The sequence below is a fragment of the Elgaria multicarinata genome, chromosome 9 (genome assembly GCF_023053635.1).
Source record: "Elgaria multicarinata webbii isolate HBS135686 ecotype San Diego chromosome 9, rElgMul1.1.pri, whole genome shotgun sequence".
In the NCBI taxonomy this organism is placed as follows: Eukaryota; Metazoa; Chordata; class Lepidosauria; order Squamata; family Anguidae; genus Elgaria; species Elgaria multicarinata.
The window spans coordinates 36,704,891-36,724,612 of record NC_086179.1 but is presented as its reverse complement, the minus strand read 5'-3'; the positions used below and the strand labels follow the sequence as shown (position 1 = coordinate 36,724,612).

The 19,722-nt window shown below is 40.6% G+C and overlaps 1 protein-coding gene across 1 annotated transcript in view; it reads right to left on the bottom strand.

Moving 5' to 3' along the window:
- Nucleotides 1-316: 316 nt before the first annotated feature.
- Nucleotides 317-19,722, bottom strand: part of FAM83F (family with sequence similarity 83 member F) — a 31,186-nt gene continuing 11,780 nt past the window's right edge. The window contains exons 2-5 of the mRNA XM_063134638.1: nucleotides 17,803-17,970; nucleotides 8,579-8,700; nucleotides 4,564-5,282; nucleotides 317-1,064 (exon numbers count right to left, since the gene is read on the bottom strand). Coding sequence (XP_062990708.1) covers nucleotides 1,000-1,064; nucleotides 4,564-5,282; nucleotides 8,579-8,700; nucleotides 17,803-17,970 — 1,074 coding nt within the window. The 3' untranslated portion in view covers nucleotides 317-999. The remainder of the gene's footprint in view (nucleotides 1,065-4,563; nucleotides 5,283-8,578; nucleotides 8,701-17,802; nucleotides 17,971-19,722) is intronic.

Sequence of the window (19,722 nt, the reverse complement as noted above, 5' to 3'; positions counted from 1 at the left end):
TATAATCTGTGTCTTCATTCAAATAGCTGTTCTGTTGCATAATGCTTGCTTAAAAGTCAAGCTCTTTATGGAGTGAAGAGAAGGACTGGTAGATGAATTCCACTGTCCCCTTTCCCCACTGAACAGAACCATCTTAATATATCCCTCAAGAGTAACAACAATCATGTACAGAAGTTCTTATGCCATTTCTCTCTCTCAAATGGAAATCAAGGGGTATCAGAGGATTGGGGACAACACACACAATGTAGCACATTTTTAAAAGCTTATAGTCCCACTAAGGCAATGGTGACCACTCTTTTTGGCAAGTATATTAAAGCAAGAGACCTTAGTATAATGTTTTAGTCTCCTGGTAGGCAGCTATGTAGCTCCAGAGAGGCAGGCAGAAAGATGGGACTGAATCTATGACACAGCCAGGACCAAGGTCCCACCTGCTTTTATCTAGGCATACCACAATCCCTTGTTGCCTATGGTACTACTAGCATCTGTGTCACGGGTTGTCTACTCATAGATTAAGTTTACTGAACAGGTTGAGCAAGAATACAGAAGGCCTAGTTAAATTATACAAGGGGGGTAGAGATGTTATAAACACTACCTTAAGTAAACAAAATCCTCTGGAATCTACCTTTTATCTTTGATTTAAGTTTTTAACACAAAAATAATAAAAGTGCAGAACAATAACCAACAATGCAACAATGTTCTTTCAAGTCTGTAGCCATACAAATTGAAATACCACCATGAAGAAGTTTGGCAGGCTAGATTTAAAATCCAGTTACTGCAGTTATTAGTTAATGTTGCTACCCCTTCACATAGGAATCTTCCAGGTCATGTTTTACCCAGCACATGTACTTTAAATGGAAGTACCAGCTCTATCTTGGACACAGAAGTGGTTATACAAACCACTGTGAGGAAATCGGACTGTAGGTCTGAAAGAAGCCCACAGATGTATATGTCAGCACGTGGCCTTTTGGATGCTACATTTTTCAGTTGCTTTTTCTTCTGTCATGAGATGACACAGGTTGACTGTTTGGCTTTTTCCCCTGGAAGAGAATTTGGACTCATTTTACCTGTAGCAGAAAAATAAAAATAAATTAAAAGCTTCTAATAAAAGAGTTCAGGCATCTTTTTAAGAGCAGTCTCACATTTAGCCAAGACCTGCAGGATTTTCACTTTTTTATTTCTGCAGATCGTGCTACCCACCCACACAGTAACAGAAGCAAACTCTAGAAACACTTCCACAGATGAGTTTCTTTTCAAGCTATTCGGATTGTTTTACTCCTAATTAATTTACAAATATCATAAGGCAGAAAATAAGATCTTTCAATATATTAACAGAATTGAATATATCCTTGAAGATCCATTTAATTAATTTTACAGAATTATGTGCATTCAAGGCATTCCTGTAAGTAAAGATTCTCTTCTGTGTTTAACCATTACACAAAGTGAATGCATTCAGTTCAAAGTAAAATTATCTTGACATCTGCACATAAGCTGGCCCTACCATTAGGCAGAGTGAAGCAGCCACCTCAGGTAGCAGATACCAGTGAACTCTAGGCCACAAACTCTAGACTGCATCAAACATGCACAAGTGTTGCTCTGTTTACATGATGCACATTGGTCCACCACTGCTGCATTGCAGCATTTGTTTGAGCAGACAGTGAATGGGTGACAGGTGGAGTGATAAGCGAATAGCAGCGAGGTGCTGGAGGGCAGAGCTGGGTGTCACATGGCCTGCCCAGGGCCCTCTAAACTAGCCTACACACTAGCCTACCAGATCCAGTGGAAAATGCTGTCTGGTTGCCAGTGTTTAAATAAGATTCAGCTGCCATTCTGGTTAGCTTCTGCATATGGCGGGGCAAGGCGCTCTTGGCCTTCACCTCAAGCAGCAAAAAGTCTTGGGCCAGCCCTACTGCATCTGAAGAACTTGTTTTTCAGGTTTGCCTCTAGGGACTAATGATGCAAATGCATGTAACAGAAACTTTAAAAAAACCAGTTTTGGAGAGAGGGTATTTGGAGCAGAGAAGCTGCTGGGAGGGGGTGCCTAATCCTTTCCTTGCTTGCCATTTTCCCACCTTGAAGAGCGCACCTTCAAGCTGTTCCTCCCACCCCCAATTGGGATTCCAAATGCATGCTTGCCTTTCAAATCACATTTAGCACGCATCAAACAGACAGATACATAATGTGCAGCCCACCACAGCATTTCATAATGCCATTTTTTACTTATCTGAACTCCAGTGTTGGAGAGGGATCATAGCTTAGTGGTAGAGCACATGCTTTCCACTCAGAAGGTCCCGCCTGGTAGCCACGTACCAATTTAGGGTGGCATGCAGTACTTTTCACATTTTAAACAGATGCCACCTGTGTTTGAATAATCTCTTCTAAGACAAGTATATGATACCATGGCAGGCTAGTACCAGGACACTAGTCCATGTTCAAAGGTTAAACTTTAGATTTCCCATCGTCCGCCTTTGGCTACTCTGAATTAAGCCATGTAATGACTATAGTAGCCTTCCCCAACCTGCTGCTCTCCAGAAGATTTGTACTAAAATTCCCAAGTTCCCTAACTATTGCCCATGCTAGCTGGGGCTAGTGGGAGCTGCAGTCCAACACAACTGGAGGGCATCAGGTTGAGAAAGGCTGCTCTATGGGCCACATGCTTATGAGGTACCTGAGTCAAGCTGCCATTTTTAAGCTTTAATTTCTGGGAAATAAATCTGAACAGAACATTTTTCACTACAGAGAATGATAAATTTCTGCACATAGAAAGCTTTGACAAGACTCACTTTGGATTAGATTCCTGTAAAAGGCAATGCAGAGATGTTTTAGAGCAGGAAGTGGCAGAGGTTAAATATATATAAAATGCAGGTTTTCCCAATTCTCATTTTTAGGAAAGGTAGGAACCCAGAAGTACAGAATCTCTGTTATTTTCTAGTTCTTGTCACTAGGGGTTGCTGCATGCCCTCTGGTCAATTTAACACAATGTTACAAAAGAGAAATCACTTTCTCTCAGCTGAAAAATAAAACCATCAAAGTGTTTGAACCTGTTTATGTCTTGTGTTATAAAGATTTCTACCCAAAAGAAGTAAGACTCCCCATCTCCAAGGCAGATCGCAACATGCCTCCACTTAAATGTAACTAATCTCTATGAATTTCAGACTCTAGTAAGAACTTCTGGTGCCTCTAACCACCTTTTTCACACTAAAACTGTAAAGTTCTTAATGTCCACCCAGAATTTTCTAGTTTACGCATTTCCCTTCCTTAAGAATTGGGAAGCTCCCCTCACATATCCCAATGAAGAAATGCTAGTTCAGCTTTTCTCAACTAGGTGCCCTCCAGATGTGCTGGAATACAGCTTGCACCAGCATGGGGATGATAGCACCTGTAGCCAGTAAGAAGAAACTCCTCTTCTACTCTAATTTATTTTTCTCCCATTTTTTTGTAAGTTTTGCAACTGCCTCTGCTACATCCAGCATTAGTCACAGTTCACAGATTGACTATAAAGGGAGTAATTGGTACCTATAGGAGATAGCTCAGGTCATTAAAAGGGGGACTACACAACTTAATACTCATTGCAGCCACTAATTGTTGGCTAAAGGGGAAGTGAATTGCTGTGAAGGAGTTCCAAAGGCCTCTTACAGGGATTCTATAAAGCTGCCGTAGTTTACTAGACAGCCCATTTGTAGTTGCTACAAACCTCCTCCTCTCTCCCAAGTCCTCTGGCATAAAGGGTTTCGTAGAAAAGCAGGATATTATCTTATTTGGCTTATGGAAAAGACAAGAAATAGATCATCAGATGACAGAGGTGCATGAGTGTGTACACATAGACACCACTAGTGAGCTGTTGTGTCTACTCTTACATGTCTCATTTCTAACCTTTTACCATTAAGTGTAGGTAAAGAGGCCAAAATTCCACACTTCAAACTTTTACTTTGATATGAGAAAGCAGATTAAATGTATCAACGAGTCTTATGAAATAACTGAATAAGACAGGAAGAGTCCATTTAGGACAATGCTGCTGCTGTACCTGGGATGCATCTTGAATACAGAAACTCCCCATGAATGTCACAGCAACTCTCTCCCAGCTAAGCCCTTTTAATACATCTGAATCACATTCACACAACTCAGGATGACAACTCGCTTACTCCTTGGAATCAAAACGATATTGAGCCTTATTTATGAAAGGGAGAGGAATGTGAATTTTCCCCATTAGCCTCCCATTTCAAACTCTCCTAAAAACAAAGGTATCAGATAAGGTCACACTAGAAGTGTCAAGCTTCACGATTATGCTCTTAGATTTAGCTTTCCCTCCTCCCACTTTGCTCTTTTAATATAAATGAGGAAAGGTTATTATTGCACTGCCATTATACATTAGTCCTATTAGCAGGGAATGTTTGGGAATATGAGAGCAGACGAGAAGAGAAAAAAAGAGAATGGTATGCTTTTATAATAAGAAATCTTGCAAGAGTAAACTACATTCATTGGTAGATGCAAAAAAAAAAGGGGGGGGGGAGAAGGAGAAGGAGAAGGAGAAGGAGAAAAGGCTGAGTCTTTTCAAGGGAGATTTACCTGAGTTGCCACCACTACTGCGGGCACTAATAGGGTGAGTGGGGGCCTGGCTTTCCTTTGGTACCTTCACAATCACAAAGTCTTCAGCAGCTTCACTGGTAAGAGAGTTAGCATCAATATTCAAAGGCGGTGGTCGCTTGGCCCTTTTGAAAATTCCGCTGCCAAACCTCTTGCCCTGTTTGGAACCAGCCTCCCCATTAGCAACATCGTCCTTCTTGAGGTCACGGATGGATTCTCTGGATTTGGATTTATATTTCAGGTCCCGGTTGAACCAGGGAAGAAACTTCTGAGGACTCCGGTTTGCTCTGTTCACGTCTTCAAGTGGAGGCTCAATATCTGGCAGCACCTGCTCCAATGTTATAAGGTCATTCAGAAAACTATGTAGTCTCTTCTTGGATTCGCTTTCCTCTTCCCTTCCTTCTAGTTTCTCTTGTGACTCCTGCCTCTGGCGGGAGGCCCATCGCATCATTTCTCCCGGGGGAAGCCCCACCACCAGTCCATATTTGGGGTTGATAACCTTCCGTGCCACAGTGGAGGAGGAAAATCCCAGTTTCCCGACACCTTGACGGAAAGGGCATGGAATGTTCAGCTCCTTGTAAAGATTGACCTCCTCTGAAATGGCATAGAGCTCACGAAATTCAATATCAAACATCTCCACGTGTTGCCCAGTCAAGTACAAGAGAATGTTTCTGTCTATGTGGGATGATGTCCACGTGAAACTATATAACAGAAGAAGGTGTCAGAGAACTGAAGTCAGAAACACTTACTTTCTCATGCCCAAATTCTTGTCATCGAGAAATACATAACATAGTAATTGAGATCATTATTAATCCATCCAAGTACCTTGTAAAAGAGCTTGTTAATTTTTCATTTATTTGTAGATCCACATAGAAGAGGCTAGATGTGCAACATTCAAATCAGGGAGCTCAATGCAGTTCTGCGAACTTCATGGAATGTTCAAACTCGGAACATTCTATGAATCTAGCAAGGAAGGGGGCACAAAATTGCAAAGTCTATGACCCTGTTCAGATGACATGCTATGCCACGTTGGTTAAGCATTTTGAGCTAAACATTATGGCTTAGCGTGTTGTGTGAACCATTCCCAACCATGGTGGCTATATAATCATGGTTTAAACACACAATGGCTCCATTCAGAAGACACTTTAAACCATGGCTTTAACCACAGTGGTTAAGCCAGAAAGCCGGGCCATGTTCAGAAGACACCTTAAACCAACCATGGCTTTAACCATGATGAACAAAGCAAAAAGCCTTATTCACCGTGGTTAAAGCCGTGGTTAGTGTCTTCTGAACACGGCCTGGCTCTCTGGCTTAACCACTATCATTAAAGCCATGGTTTAAGGTGTCTTCTGAACAGGACTTTACAAACCATGTATTGCAAAAGGGTTAGCAGCCTAACCATGGCTTAGTGTGTTGTCTGAACAAGCCCTATATGTACCCTTTTGCTGACTTCCTATGAAGTCCTTTATGTGGACTTTACTTTGGGCAAACTATAATTTATCTATATGGGAAGCCAACATCTCTCCAGCATAATGAGCCCCAGGTTAAGCATGCATACATGGGGCTGCCTTGAAGAGCATCTGGAAACTGCAATTTGTTTGGAATGTAACAACAAGGCTGTTGATGGAAGCCCAGTTTTATAACCACATTACACCAGTACTACATCGGTGCTGCAGTGACTCCCAGTATGTTTCTGGAGTCAGTAGGGGATTTTATCCTATAAAGGTTTAAATGGTTTTGTTAAAGTTATTTGAAGGAGTGCCTTCACCTACATCAGGGATGCACAACATTGGATGATGGGAGTTTTAGGCCAAAACATCTGGAGGGCCATAAAATAAGCCACCCCTGAACTAGATGAAGCTTCTCACAAGCTGAGATCATTGGTAGAAGCCTTTTGTACATCCTTTTACCTTGTGAAGTTCAGAAAATGGGGACATACAATTGGGCCTTTCCAGGGGTGCTACCCAGACTATGCAACTCCTTACACTCGGGTAAATTTAATGTGCTACATCTCTTAGTAGTTTTAGACAGAAAGTGAAAACCACTGCACACACTCTGTAATATAGCGTGATGCTGTTCTGGTTCTGTTTTGTTTTTTGCTGGTTTGCTACTTTGTTGGCTTTTGCTTTGATAAAAGTGTTGTTTCTTTACATATTGTATACGGATTGATATTTTCCTTTTATTATATTTTAAAGGATTATTATGTGACTACAAGCAACTCTGTTGAACTTTTGAGGTCAAATATGGAGGGTAAAATTAACTTAATAGAGGGGCTCAATGGGGGCAGCCCTTTGCAGTTTGGGGGTCTACTACAAATTCAGCAAGTCTACATAGTAAAATTCCCCTTGTTAATTGTGATGCTCTGTTTAACCTCCCAGCTGTCCCTCTCTACAAATACCCAACACCGCATATTCATACAGAGAAAGCTGCCCAGGAAGGAAGAGAGCATTCAGTTCCCCAATAGGCAACTATGCTGTGAAGGGCTCCTTTTCTCACCATGTAGCACGGAAATGCAGCCAACTGTCCTGGAGGAAGATAGTGATGTTCCCTTCTTCCATGGGCAGTTTAGCAGCCAGACTCAGCCATGCTCTTTATTCCCCACTGCTAATTTGTAATTTCCTCTCAGCAGTGAGGAAAAGGGGCCAGGGGATGGTTAGACAGGGAGGTATTCAACCCACAGGCCAGAGAATCCTTACCACTAGCCTAATGAATTGATTTATTGAATATATATATATATATATATATATATATATATATATACACACACACACACACACACACACACACACACACACACACACACACTCACACTCCTTAAGAGAGTATAGTGTGTTTATACACAAACACAGCAAAAGATATTAAAAATATAATATTAAAAATACCTTAAAGGCAGCAGCAAAACATTAAGACCTGCTAAAAATTATAACATCAATGCACTAGAAATAGCAGCAGATAAATCCTGCATTAAAATCACTAAAAATACAAATAATGGTGTACAGAGAATAGAATTAAATGCCTGGGCAAATAAAGCCATTTTTATCTTGTGTGTGTGTGTGTGTGTGTGTGTGTGTGTGTGTGTGTGCGCGCGCATGTGCAGAAGGGCCTCACCAGAAGTTCTTAAGGCATGGGTAAGTTCATACAGAAGTAGATGATCGCAGTTATGAAGAGGGTAATTTCACTCACATAGGTCCTGTGTCCTTGTTTTGTACTAATTCTCCAGAACCAACTTGCCAATAGAGAGAATAAACTCACTGATAGAACATGCGTGTTGCAAACATATGAAGAGTTGTACTGGATCAGACCAAAGGACATAATTCTGTTCCCACAGTGGCCAACCAGGTGCCCCAATCTAAGAAGCAGGACATGAGCGCAATAGCACCCTTCTGCTCATGTTTCCCCAGCAACTGGTATTCCAAGTCATATTGCCTTGAAAAGGTTCTACCCTTAAAGGTGGGCTAAAAATAATTTAAAATAAAAACATTTTAAAAATTACTGCCTGTGATGCTGAAGATATTATATAGCCATCTTTACCAGCCTTTTCCTCCAAGAATCATAAAGGGTCTCGGGTTCAATCCTGAACACTATAAAACATCATACAGGAAGACTAGGAAAGACCTAGGCAGGAGCCACACTACTGCTTTATAACAGTATTGAAGTGCACTGACAACTGTTGGGGCCCATGACACATTCCATATACCATTTTCAAACTGCTTTCATAGTGTTATACCCTGCTTGGTGCAGGGTATAACACTGGCCCTAGTCTTCCTGTCTGATCTTCCTTTCAGAGGTAGGCAATATGGTGCCCTCTGGATGTTGGTGGACTCCAGATCCTCTCAGCACCAGGCAGCATGGTCAGTGGTCATGGAAAATGTGAGTTGGGGGATACCAGCCTGGCTCCTCCTGCCTTAGCCTAAGGCTTTAAAGAGCCTTGCTAGTCAAGGAGTACAATTCTCTCTCTGTATGTGTGTGTGTGTTTGTATGAAAAAGAGCAACTGACCTGTAGGATCCAGTGAGAACTTTTTCACCATCCACCATCAGGAAACGGGAGGCCAAACTGCCTTTGATCTTCCCTGATGGCATGTAGAACCCAACTCCAGTCACACAACGCACACGGATATTCTGACAGGAAAAAGATGCATTATACAAAAGAAGTTTATGATATATGTGAAGAAATGCCTGTTTATAACTGTGTTGTTATATAATGATTACTTTGTGTGACTTCTGTGTGGCTACAGTGTATTTGAGTAGGTTTCTGTCAAAAGCCTTTATAGTAGCTGCTGAGTCACATTACAAAGGGGAGAGTGAGATTTAATCGCTTTGAATACTGTTAGATGGGGCCTGCATCAGGTAAATTCAATTCTGATTGGCTGGGAATTCTAGCTAGGTGAAAAGAGCAGTTGGGTAATGACAGTTAATGTAAAGTATGACAGTTGACAGGAGTTTAGTCGTATGGAGTGTGTGGCAGAAAGGGAGAAGGCCTGCTAGTTGATCTTTGAGAAGAATTAAGAGAAAGCTGAGGAGAAAGTGAATAGATTTTCTCTGTGGGATAACCTTATATAGCTGGTGAAGATCAGGAGTAGGGAACAGGTGGCTGTATTATGCCAAAAGACTGCCCTAAGATCTTGCCAGAGGAAGGTTATATACGCAGGCAGTAAAAACCCAGATAAACTGTCCAAGTAACCAATAATACAATGAGAAGAGCTTGGGTGTCAGAGGAAGAAGCTGGACCTGGTTGTAAGGGTATTTGCCTATGGTGGAAGATTTGTCTCTTGCGTCCTAAAGAACTGTCACTAAGCCGTCTTTTGAAAATCCCGGTGTAAATATTAGTAATCTCTTCTATAGAAAATATCCCTTTTAATAAATTACTTGTTTAATTGTTCAACTTGTCTTTAGTGTTGGTACCCATCTCACTTTTATACCAGCTACAAGGAGGTTTTAAAGCGTTCTATCAAAATCAATACAGCAGAAAAGGGTCATAGAATCATAGAACATGATTCTATGGGTCTATAAGGCCATCGAGTCCAACCCCCTGCTCAATGCAGGAATCTACCTTAAAGCATACCTGACAGATGGCTGTCCAGCTGCCTCCTGAATGCCTCTAGTGTGGGAGAGCCCACCACCTCCCTAGGTCATTGGTTCCATTGTCGTACTGCTCTAACAGTCAGAATTTTTTTCCTGACGTCCAGCCAGAATCTGGCTTCCTGTAACTTGAGCCCGTTAGTCCGTGTCCTGCACTCCGAGATGATCGAGAAGAGATCATGGCCCTCCTCTGTGTGACAACATTTTAAGTATTTGAAGAGTGCTCTCGTGTCTCCCCTCCCCTGAGTTATAGTGGCAGAGAGCCCTTTAAGCCCATAAATATAAGCATTTGCTGTAAATAAGAAACACCATAGATGGGACTGCCTAGTTAAGGAACAGTTCCCCATAGGGATTTTCTGATAGGAAAAAAGATGCATTATACATGAAGATTTATGGTATCCTAGACCAGCTTTTCCTAACCTAGTGCCCTCCAGATGCATTGGAACATAACACCCATTGTACCCAGTCAGCATAGCCAATATCCATGTTGGTTGGAGGGATGATGGGAGTTGTAGTCCAACACATTTTGGGGACACAAGGTTAGAGAATGTTGTCTTAAATTGCCAGAATATACAGAATTTAGGAGAGTTTTTGACAAGAGTTCACCTTGGCCATATTGAGAACTTGCAACCTTACTTATATTTGGTCATTTCTTCCCCTTCAAAAAGACACTGACAATGTTATTCTACACATGTCTACCCAAAAGTAATCCCACTGATTTAAATGGAGCATGCTCCCAGATAAGTAGGTATAGATTTGCAGTCTAAATAAGGTTGCAAGATCCCACTCAGGAAAGGTGTAACGACCTTTGGCTATGTACAATAAAGGTCCTATACACACCCAGGAAAATGTGTTTGTTCTATTTTAAAATGTTCATGTCACGGATGGATTCAATAGATCCAATTTTCAAAACCTTAAGAGTGCATTTATCCAGCTTCCTTTCCTCCACTTGATTTGGGGCTGGTGTACCACATGCAAGAATTGCTGGTAAAGAGGACCATATAGCCCTCCAGTTTCTGACCATGATGAATTCAGAAGTGTATCAGTCAGACTAAACTGGTTCTACATCTTATTGATAGAGGAGACTGAGTTACATGAGTATGGTGCATGGTTAGAATCATATTATTCAACAAATTGTTAGAAGGGATGGGCAAAGAGACAGCTATTAAAAGAAGAAAGTTACCCTCAATCCAAGATTCTAAAATGCTGCTCAGTAGGCAGAATCTATGCACTGCCTGTATTCTGTCCTCAAATAGCTGAAACTCTAGTCATGCAAGATCCTGCACACTCATAATCTTCCAGCAGAGCCAATCCCCTGATTTGTAAAGCAAAAGTGCTGGAAGTGAAACCAAAATTCAAAGCTTTAATTAAAAACAAAAAGGCAAGCTTATTTGTGCAATTGTCTGATGAGATGAGAGAACTTATTACTAGGAACATACCAATATAGCAAATGCCCTTCCTACCATAACAAAAGTTTCTATAATTGTTATTGGTGATAATTTCAGTACCATGTTGGATGTTAAAAGTGCTTCACAGTTCTTATCTTGTTAATATACACAACAGCTCTGTAAAGTAGATGGCTAATATTCAAGTTTAACAGCTGGGGAATTGAGGATCAAAGGCAGTACATTGCACAAGACTAAGTAAGGGTATAGAGGTAAAAGACAGTGAGAAGCTTCCTTCTAGAACAGCCTTCCTCAACCTGGTGTCCTTCAGATGCTTTGGATTTCAATCTTCATCAGCCTCAGCCAGCATGGCGAAAAGTCAGGAAGGCTGGGAGTTGTAGTTCAAAACATCTGGAGGGTATCAGTTTGGGGTGGGCTGTGTGTGTGTGTGTGTGTGTGTGTGTGTGTGTGTGTGTGTGTGAGAGAGAGAGAGAGAGAGAGAGACAGACAGACAGACAGACAGACAGACAGCAAGAGACACTCTTCACCTGATACAAAGAACATGCAAGCATCTGCAGAGAATGCTTTAAACAGAAAGCAGTAGAAGGACAAAGAAACTTCAGTACTTGCATGCAGAGACAATGGAGTAATTGCCAGAACAAGTTTGCTGATGAGCTGCAATCCTGAAAACAATTATTTTAAAGTAAATCAGTGAAAAGTAATTCTGAGTAAAAGGTGACCAGGATTGGGTTAGCAGCTCAAGAAAGCAGTTTAAGATTACATAACATTCAATTGCACATTAGTATGCAACACCACCATTTTAAATCATGCAGGCAAGGATTCTTTATGATCCTCTGAATATTTATCTGAAAGTCCCTCCCAGTTCAATAGAGTTTATCCCCATTTAACTACACAGGATTGCAGGCTAAATATTTATTTCATTTTTATACCACCCAATAGCCGAAGCTCTCTGGGCAGTTCACAAAATGTCACATGCTCCTAAACTGGGTTAACAGGTGCATGTTTTTATATATAGAAACAGAATATTAGTTAATAATCTAGATTATCAGAATCTGAAACTTCCTACCATCAAGTCAAGAGGGACAACCACATCATTTGTTTATCTATAAAATCCAATTGCTTAATAGTTAATTAATAGGAAATATAAAGTTATAAATATGAACATTAAAAACCTCCCAACATCCATCCTAAATATTCCCATGGGCCCAAGGTCACACACAGTAAGCTTTATAGCTGAGTGAGGATTTGAACCTGGGTCTCCCCAATCCAAGTATGACAATCTAACTATTCAACAATGCTGTCTTTCCATTTCACATCTAATGCTTACGTTCTGCTTAATTGCTTTACAAACTTTTGATTAACCTTTCTTACACAGTTCTTATGCTAACAGTTTCAATTCTTAAACACAGATGAGGAAACAGAAGCAAGGGAAGCAACTTGCCTACGATCTTGCAATGAGTCATCTATACAACATTCTGAATGTTGTCTGGTAGCAACTCAAAGGATTGGATCACACAAATTCGATTTTCGACATGGATATAACTTCTGTGTAGGAAAAACAGGTTAACACCATAACATGTGACAAATGTACATGTTTCTTTCAACAGACTTCATGTGGGAAAACTATTATGTGAAGCAGCTCCTTCGAGTCTCATGGCTGTAGTATGACGTCATTCCAGGGCTCTGAACTGTGCCAGGTTCCTTTATCATTTATTTATTCAGTTTCTTTCTCTTCCCCATAAGAGCTCAAGGCAGCTTACAACAGTAGTCACATAACAGCTATTCCCACAAAAAGAAAAAAATATGATTCATAAACAGTACGCACTTATCAAAAGCCATCTATTGGCATTTAGTAGCAACAAATTATGCATCTCTGAAGGTCAGTTTGAAAAAGTTCTCATTATTTTGTAAACATCAGTAGGCTCCAGTTCAGAAGGGCTTCTCTCAGCAAGAGATTCTGTAAGGTCAAGGCCAGTACTAAGAAGGCCCTGTTATGCACCCTAAGAATTCTATGTTAGCACTAAGATGGAATGAGAAGCTGGATATACCTGGCAGATCTCAAAATGCTTTCAGGGCTGACCATTTTAATCTGACCATTTTAATATGCACAGGCTTGCTGGGGGTTTAGCAGCCCAGTTATCATCAAGGCCTCCATGAATATTCTTCACTCAGATTCATTTCCTACCAATTCAACTTTGATATTTTTTAAAACTGGTAAGCAGCACAAGGACTAGCTTTTAGGTAACCTGTATGGCAGGCTATGCAAATTATCAGGAAGTAAAGGAATGTAAGAACACGTTTCCTTAGCAAACTCAAAAGGAAGTTGCTACAGAATTTAGCAAGCAGATTTCCCCCAGTGAATTTACAGTTCATTTCTCTCCCCTTCCCCCACTTTTGACAAAAGAATATAATTGTCTATTCGTTAGTATAAAGAGAAGATAGGTCCCATACACAGGATGAAATAAGCCATTAAGCTCGATATGCTACTATAGCATAGACAGGGCCCTACAAAATTGAGGCTATCAATTTAGTTTAATTGGATTTTTTGGTTTAAAAATATCCAAGCTTTCTCTTGTCTCCAAGTAATTTAAAAATTATATACCTAGTTTTATTATGTAAGGCAAGCTGTGTCCAAGGTGCAGGGGAGAAGGGGGGGGGAAAGTACTCCCTAGATTTTGGTTAATGGGGATTGGTAGTTAACTTCAGTCATCAACAATATCCTTAGGGTCTTCATATAAGAAACCACCTTATACAGAGTCAGACCACTGCCCCATCTATTTATACATATAAATAATTTATCGAGGCAGCTTATAATAAAATAACAGATCATAAAATGCAAAGTCACAAACCAATAAGAGGGCAAATTTAAAGAATGCTTGCTGGAATAAAATGGTCTAAAGGAATAATAATAATAATAATAATAATAATAATAATAATAATAATAATAATGGCAGACAACGACACAGTCAAGTGCACCTCCCTAGGCAAGCTGTTCCACAATCTGGGTGTCAGAACTGAAAAGTCCTCCTCTCTTGTAGGACGTATCTGAGATGGTAAGGGAATACAGAAGAGGGCCTCTGTAGTGGAATGGGATCCTTGGGCAGCTTCATAGAGGAGGAAGTGATTCTGAAGGTACACTAACTCCAGGTCATTTAGAGAAACAGACTGGTATTTAAACTGGCATACAAATATATATAGTTATAAATATACAAAGAAACCAGTGCAGTTAGTAAAGGACTGGAGGAATATACTCTCATCTCATGACCACTGCCAGACTTCTGGCACCTTCATTCTGAACCAACTGAATTTCCCGGACTATGTTAAAAGGGCAGACCCGCACACAATAAATCACAGTAATCTAGCCTAGAAATGATTTGAATATGAATTACTAGATTTAGTTCTGACTTCTCCAGGTATAGGCAAAACTGGCATACAAGATGGAGTTGCTAAGTGACACTCCTAGCAGGCATTCCTGCCTGGAAATCCGGAAGGAACACAAATTGCAAGAGCACTTCCAAGCTGTGAACCTGCTGTTTCAGGGGAAGTTCAACCCCATCAAAAACCAGTTGTATTGACAACCTCAGAATTGTCTGATTCCCAAACTTACAGTACCTCCACCTTATCTGGATTAAACTTCAGTTTGTCCAACCACATCCAATCTAAAAACTGCTCTCAACCTGGTTTGCAGCAACCAATTCTGACTTGCAGCAACTCTTCAAGGCTCCCTGTTAAACAGCTGGCGATACTATGTATTGAATCTTCCGTCTTCTGCACAAAATATGTGCTTTACCATTGAGCTATAGATCTTCTTTGGGAGCATAATTCTCTATTATTTACAGAAGACCAGAGGGAGATGAAACATGAGGGTATAAGTCTAGGATCAGGAGTCACCAAAAACAATTAAATGCTGCTATATCTTGCCAAAAGATTTCTATGGCCTCTTTGATTCCCTGTTTGGACATCATCCCTCAAGGCTCTTTGGCTTTCTCAATACTATTTTGAGCCAGCTCCTACATTACATTATAGACCATATTTTTGTACATGCAGAAAGGATTGAGTGGTCTGCAGTACAACACTGACTTGAACAACACAAAAAATGACTCTGTAGCAACTAATATGACTGTTGATGTGCATTTTGGAACATCAAATGCAGATACCATGAAAATTGCTGTAACTGATACCTGGAAGCTCCAAACTCAAATATTAACAAATAAGAACAATTTACATGCCTGCAAAAAACTACTCCAATGTGATATGGAAATTGATCCAACCCCCTCTGTTCTGAATAGATGCTCATTTCATGTGACTAATAGGGGCAGGAAGAGCTCAGAACTCTTACGATTGTTGCAATTAAGATCACAAAATGAGATATAAACATTGGCCAGTTTGCATCATCACCACAGCCCACCATGGCTTATTTAAACCATAGCGGGTTGTGGTCAGTGTCAGGTGGCTTTTGAATATTAAAGTTGTGACCATGGCTTGTCCTATCATCTGATCCTGGCAAGGGTAGGTTGTTGGCGTGGTTAACAAACCACACACAACCCTGAAATAGCTAATTATGCATGATGTGGAGAATGTGAGTAGGGAGGGTCATTCCATAAAGCTGATTGGTGGGAGATTCAGGACAGATAAAAGAAAGTACTTCTTCACACAGCACTTAGTTAAACTATGGAACTCACTACCACAAGATGTATTGATGGCCATGGATTTGGATGACTTTAAAAGGGGTTAGATAAATTCCTGGAGAAGGCTGTAGTACTGATGGCTTTGTGCTATCTCTAGTAACAGAGGCAGTAAAACTGTTTATATCAGTTGCTGGGAAACATGGGTGGGAGGACATTGTTGCATTCATGTCCTACTTGTGAGTTTTTGGTCAACAGTTGCTTGGGCAACAGTATGCTGGACTAGATGAACCCTTGGTCTGATCCAACATGGTCGTCTTATATTCTTAACAATGGCAACAACCCATGCTCGCCAGGTTCAGACATCATGACAAGCTGTGGTTGCAGCTTGAATATTCAAAGCTTGAATAGATCAAGGCTGCTTGATCATGTGAACTGGCCCAGTGACATGGTTTGGGCAACAGAACAGTCCACCCAAAATTAATTAACCCTTGGGACATCACAGCACGTGCTATCTGCCATTATGAATAAGCAAGCCTAGTCTGGGGGTTGCCATGACTTGTCGTGTGATCTGAACCTGGGTGGCGGGGGTTATTTGAGGGTTTAACAACTCTCATATAACCCATGGTTTGTTTTATGGTTATGTGGGAGCAGTTTTAACTTTCAAATTATTATTATTATTATTTACATTTCTATACCGCCCCATAGGCAGGTGGCTACCAGGAGGAGGGCTTTCTCTGCTGTGGCACCCCGGCTGTGGAATGAGCTCCCTAAGGAGGTTTGCTTGGCACCTACATTATATGCTTCTAGACACCAGGTGAAGACCTTTTTATTCTCCCAGCATTTTAACAGTCTATAAATAAATTTTAACTTGGTGTTTTAAATTTGTAATTTTGCATTGCTGCTGTTTTTATCTGGTTGAGCTTTTATATTGTATTTTATATTATGGTTTTATACTGTTGTTTCATACTTTGAATGTTTTTAATTTTTGTGAACTGCCCAGAGAGCTCCGGCTATTGGGTGGTATAGAAATGTAATAAATAATAAATAGCTGAAGCTCTCTGGGCGGTTTACAAGGATTAAAACATTAAACATTAAAAATTGATATACAAAATTTAAAACCAAAGAAGCATAAAGATAGACAACATACAAAGACAATATATTTAAAAACAACTTTATATATTTAAAAACAATGCCTGGGAGAAAAGTTTTGACCTGGCGCCGAAAAGATAACACTGTTGGCACCAAGCAGGCCTCATCAGGGAGATCATTCCATAACTGGGGGGCCACCACTGAGAAGGCCCTCTCCCTTGTTGCCATCCTCCGATGAGCTTCCCTCAGAGTAGGTACTTGGAGGAGGACCTTAGAGGTTGAGCGTAGTGTATGGGTAGATTCATGTTGGGAGAGGCGTTCAGATGACTCAACTAGACACAGCAATCCCTGATTGGGGCTTGCATATTAATAATAGCTGCTGCCACACGGTGCAGTTCCTTACAGGTAAACTAACCCAAGATGGGCTATCATATACAAACTGTCCTATTCTATAAATATCACCTTTCATTAATTAAAACGTACTCTTGATCCCCAGAAACCAATAAAATAGCTTATTTAAGCCATAAGATTTTAAATAATCTCATTATTTTAAAAGGCCTGACATTTTTCCCCACACTTAGCACAGGTCTTCAGCTGGTAGGTTGTGACATACACATGGCTGAACCTTGATCTATGGTGAATCACACCAATAGCATGATCACCATTTTCTTATTTGCTTATTAATAGGAGAAAAGGAGCAGGGAAAGAAAGGGAATGAAAAAAGTAAAACGAAGGAGGAAGGAGAAATCTAGAAATAGACGGTAAGAAATTAGAAATGTGTGCCACACCTTAGATTAGGGTAAAATGTGACTTCTGTTTCTAAGAGGTTGAAGGCTCTTACATTTATCTGAACCAACAAACCATATTAGGCATTCAAAGTGGCTATACATCCTCAAGGAAGAATCATCCTTTATCAAGACAATAGCTCTTCAATCTGTCTCACATTTACAGCAAAAGTGTGCTCCGATATTTCTCAGTTATGATGCTCAATAATCATTACAAAGTGCACATCCTCTTACCCGGATATGGAAATCGCTAAGCTCCATACATTTGCACATCTCCAGGAAGAACTTAGAGCCTTCTTCATCCAAGATTATATAGACTGGTATCCGACGCTTATATGCTGCATCTACAGTATCCCGGAAGATGTCCCTCTCAGTGAACTGGTCCATTACTATTGCAATGATCTGGCCATGGACAGAAAGAAAACACAAACTTATTTTAAACTGCAATATTGCAAAAATACATAGATGTGTGCCTTCAGGTATCAGTGCAAATCAAATATATTTGTGACCCCTGCACTATGAGAAATGTAAGCCTAAATATATTCAAAAAGCTACTATTTTATAGTGTTGTTCTTACTGCCTACACAGACTAGAAAGCTTGTTCATTCTTGTTGAGAGCCACCCTGGGGCTTTTATGGAGTGTTTTATGTTAAGTAGGTATCTAAAGAACACAACACTAATTTTGTGCTCTCTTTGCAATGAATGGTCTCCTGGCTTCTCACAATGATTTAACCTGCATTTTCTGGAAGACACCCCCTTCCCCACTCAGCAACGAACTAACTGGGTATTCATCCATCCTGCAGCAATGATCATAGTCATCCCTATTTACTCAAAATACCTTTGGTTTTTAATAATAATAATAATAATAATAATAATAATAATAATAATAATAATATAAAAATAATAATCCATCCTTTCACTTTTCTAAAAAAAGAAAACACTATGCTAGAAGTTGTAACATTAGCAGCTAATAATAAGAACCTGCCACACTAATCTTATTTATTTATTTATTACACTTTTATACTGGCCAATAGCTGAAGCTCTCTGGGCAGTTCACAGTGTCAGAAGATATCAATAGTTCAGTGGCAGAACATATGCTTTGTATGCAAAATCTGCCAGATTCAATCCCTTGCATCTCCAATTCAAAGGATCAGCCAGCTGGTGATGCAAAAGTCCTCTTGCCTGAGAGTCACTGCCAATCACAGCAGACCAGGCTTCTAGATCTTATCATAGAATCATAGAATAGCAGAGTTGGAAGGGGCCTACAAGGCCATCGAGTCCAACCCCCTGCTCAATGCAGGAATCCACCCTAAAGCATCCCTGACAGATGGTTGTCCAGCTGCCTCTTGAATGCCTCTAGTGTGGGAGAGCCCACAACCTCCCTAGGTAACTGATTCCACCGTCGCACTGCTCTAACAGTCAGGAAGTTTTTCCTGATGTCCAGCTGGAATCTGGCTTCCTTTAACTTGAGCCCGTTATTCCGTGTCCTGCACTCTGGGAGGATCGAGAAGAGATCCTGGCCCTCCTCTGTGTGACAACCTTTTAAGTATTTGAAGAGTGCTATCATGTCTCCCCTCAATCTTCTCTTCTCCAGGCTAAACATGCCCAGTTCTTTCAGTCTCTCTTCATAGGGCTTTGTTTCTAGACCTCTGATCATCCTGGTTGCCCTCTTCTGAACACGCTCCAGCTTGTCTGCATCCTTCTTGAATTGTGGAGCCCAGAACTGGACACAATACTCTAGATGAGGCCTAACAAGGGCCGAATAGAGAGGAACCAGTACCTCACGTGATTTGGAAGCTATACTTCTATTAATGCAGCCCAAAATAGCATTTGCCTTTCTTGCAGCCATATTGCACTGTTGGCTCATATTCAGCTTGCGATCTACAACAATTCCAAGACCTTTCTCGTTTGTAGTATTGCTGAGCCAAGTGCCCCCCATCTTGTAATTGTGCATTTGGTTTCTATTCCCTAAATGTAGAACTTGGCATTTATCCCCATTACATTTCATTCTGTTGTTTTCAGCCCAGCACTCCAGCCTATCAAGATCACTTTGAAGTTTGTTTCTGTCTTCCAGGGTATTAGCTATCCCACCCAATTTGGTGTCATCTGCAAATTTGATCAGCGCTCCCTGCACCTCCTCGTCCAAATCATTAA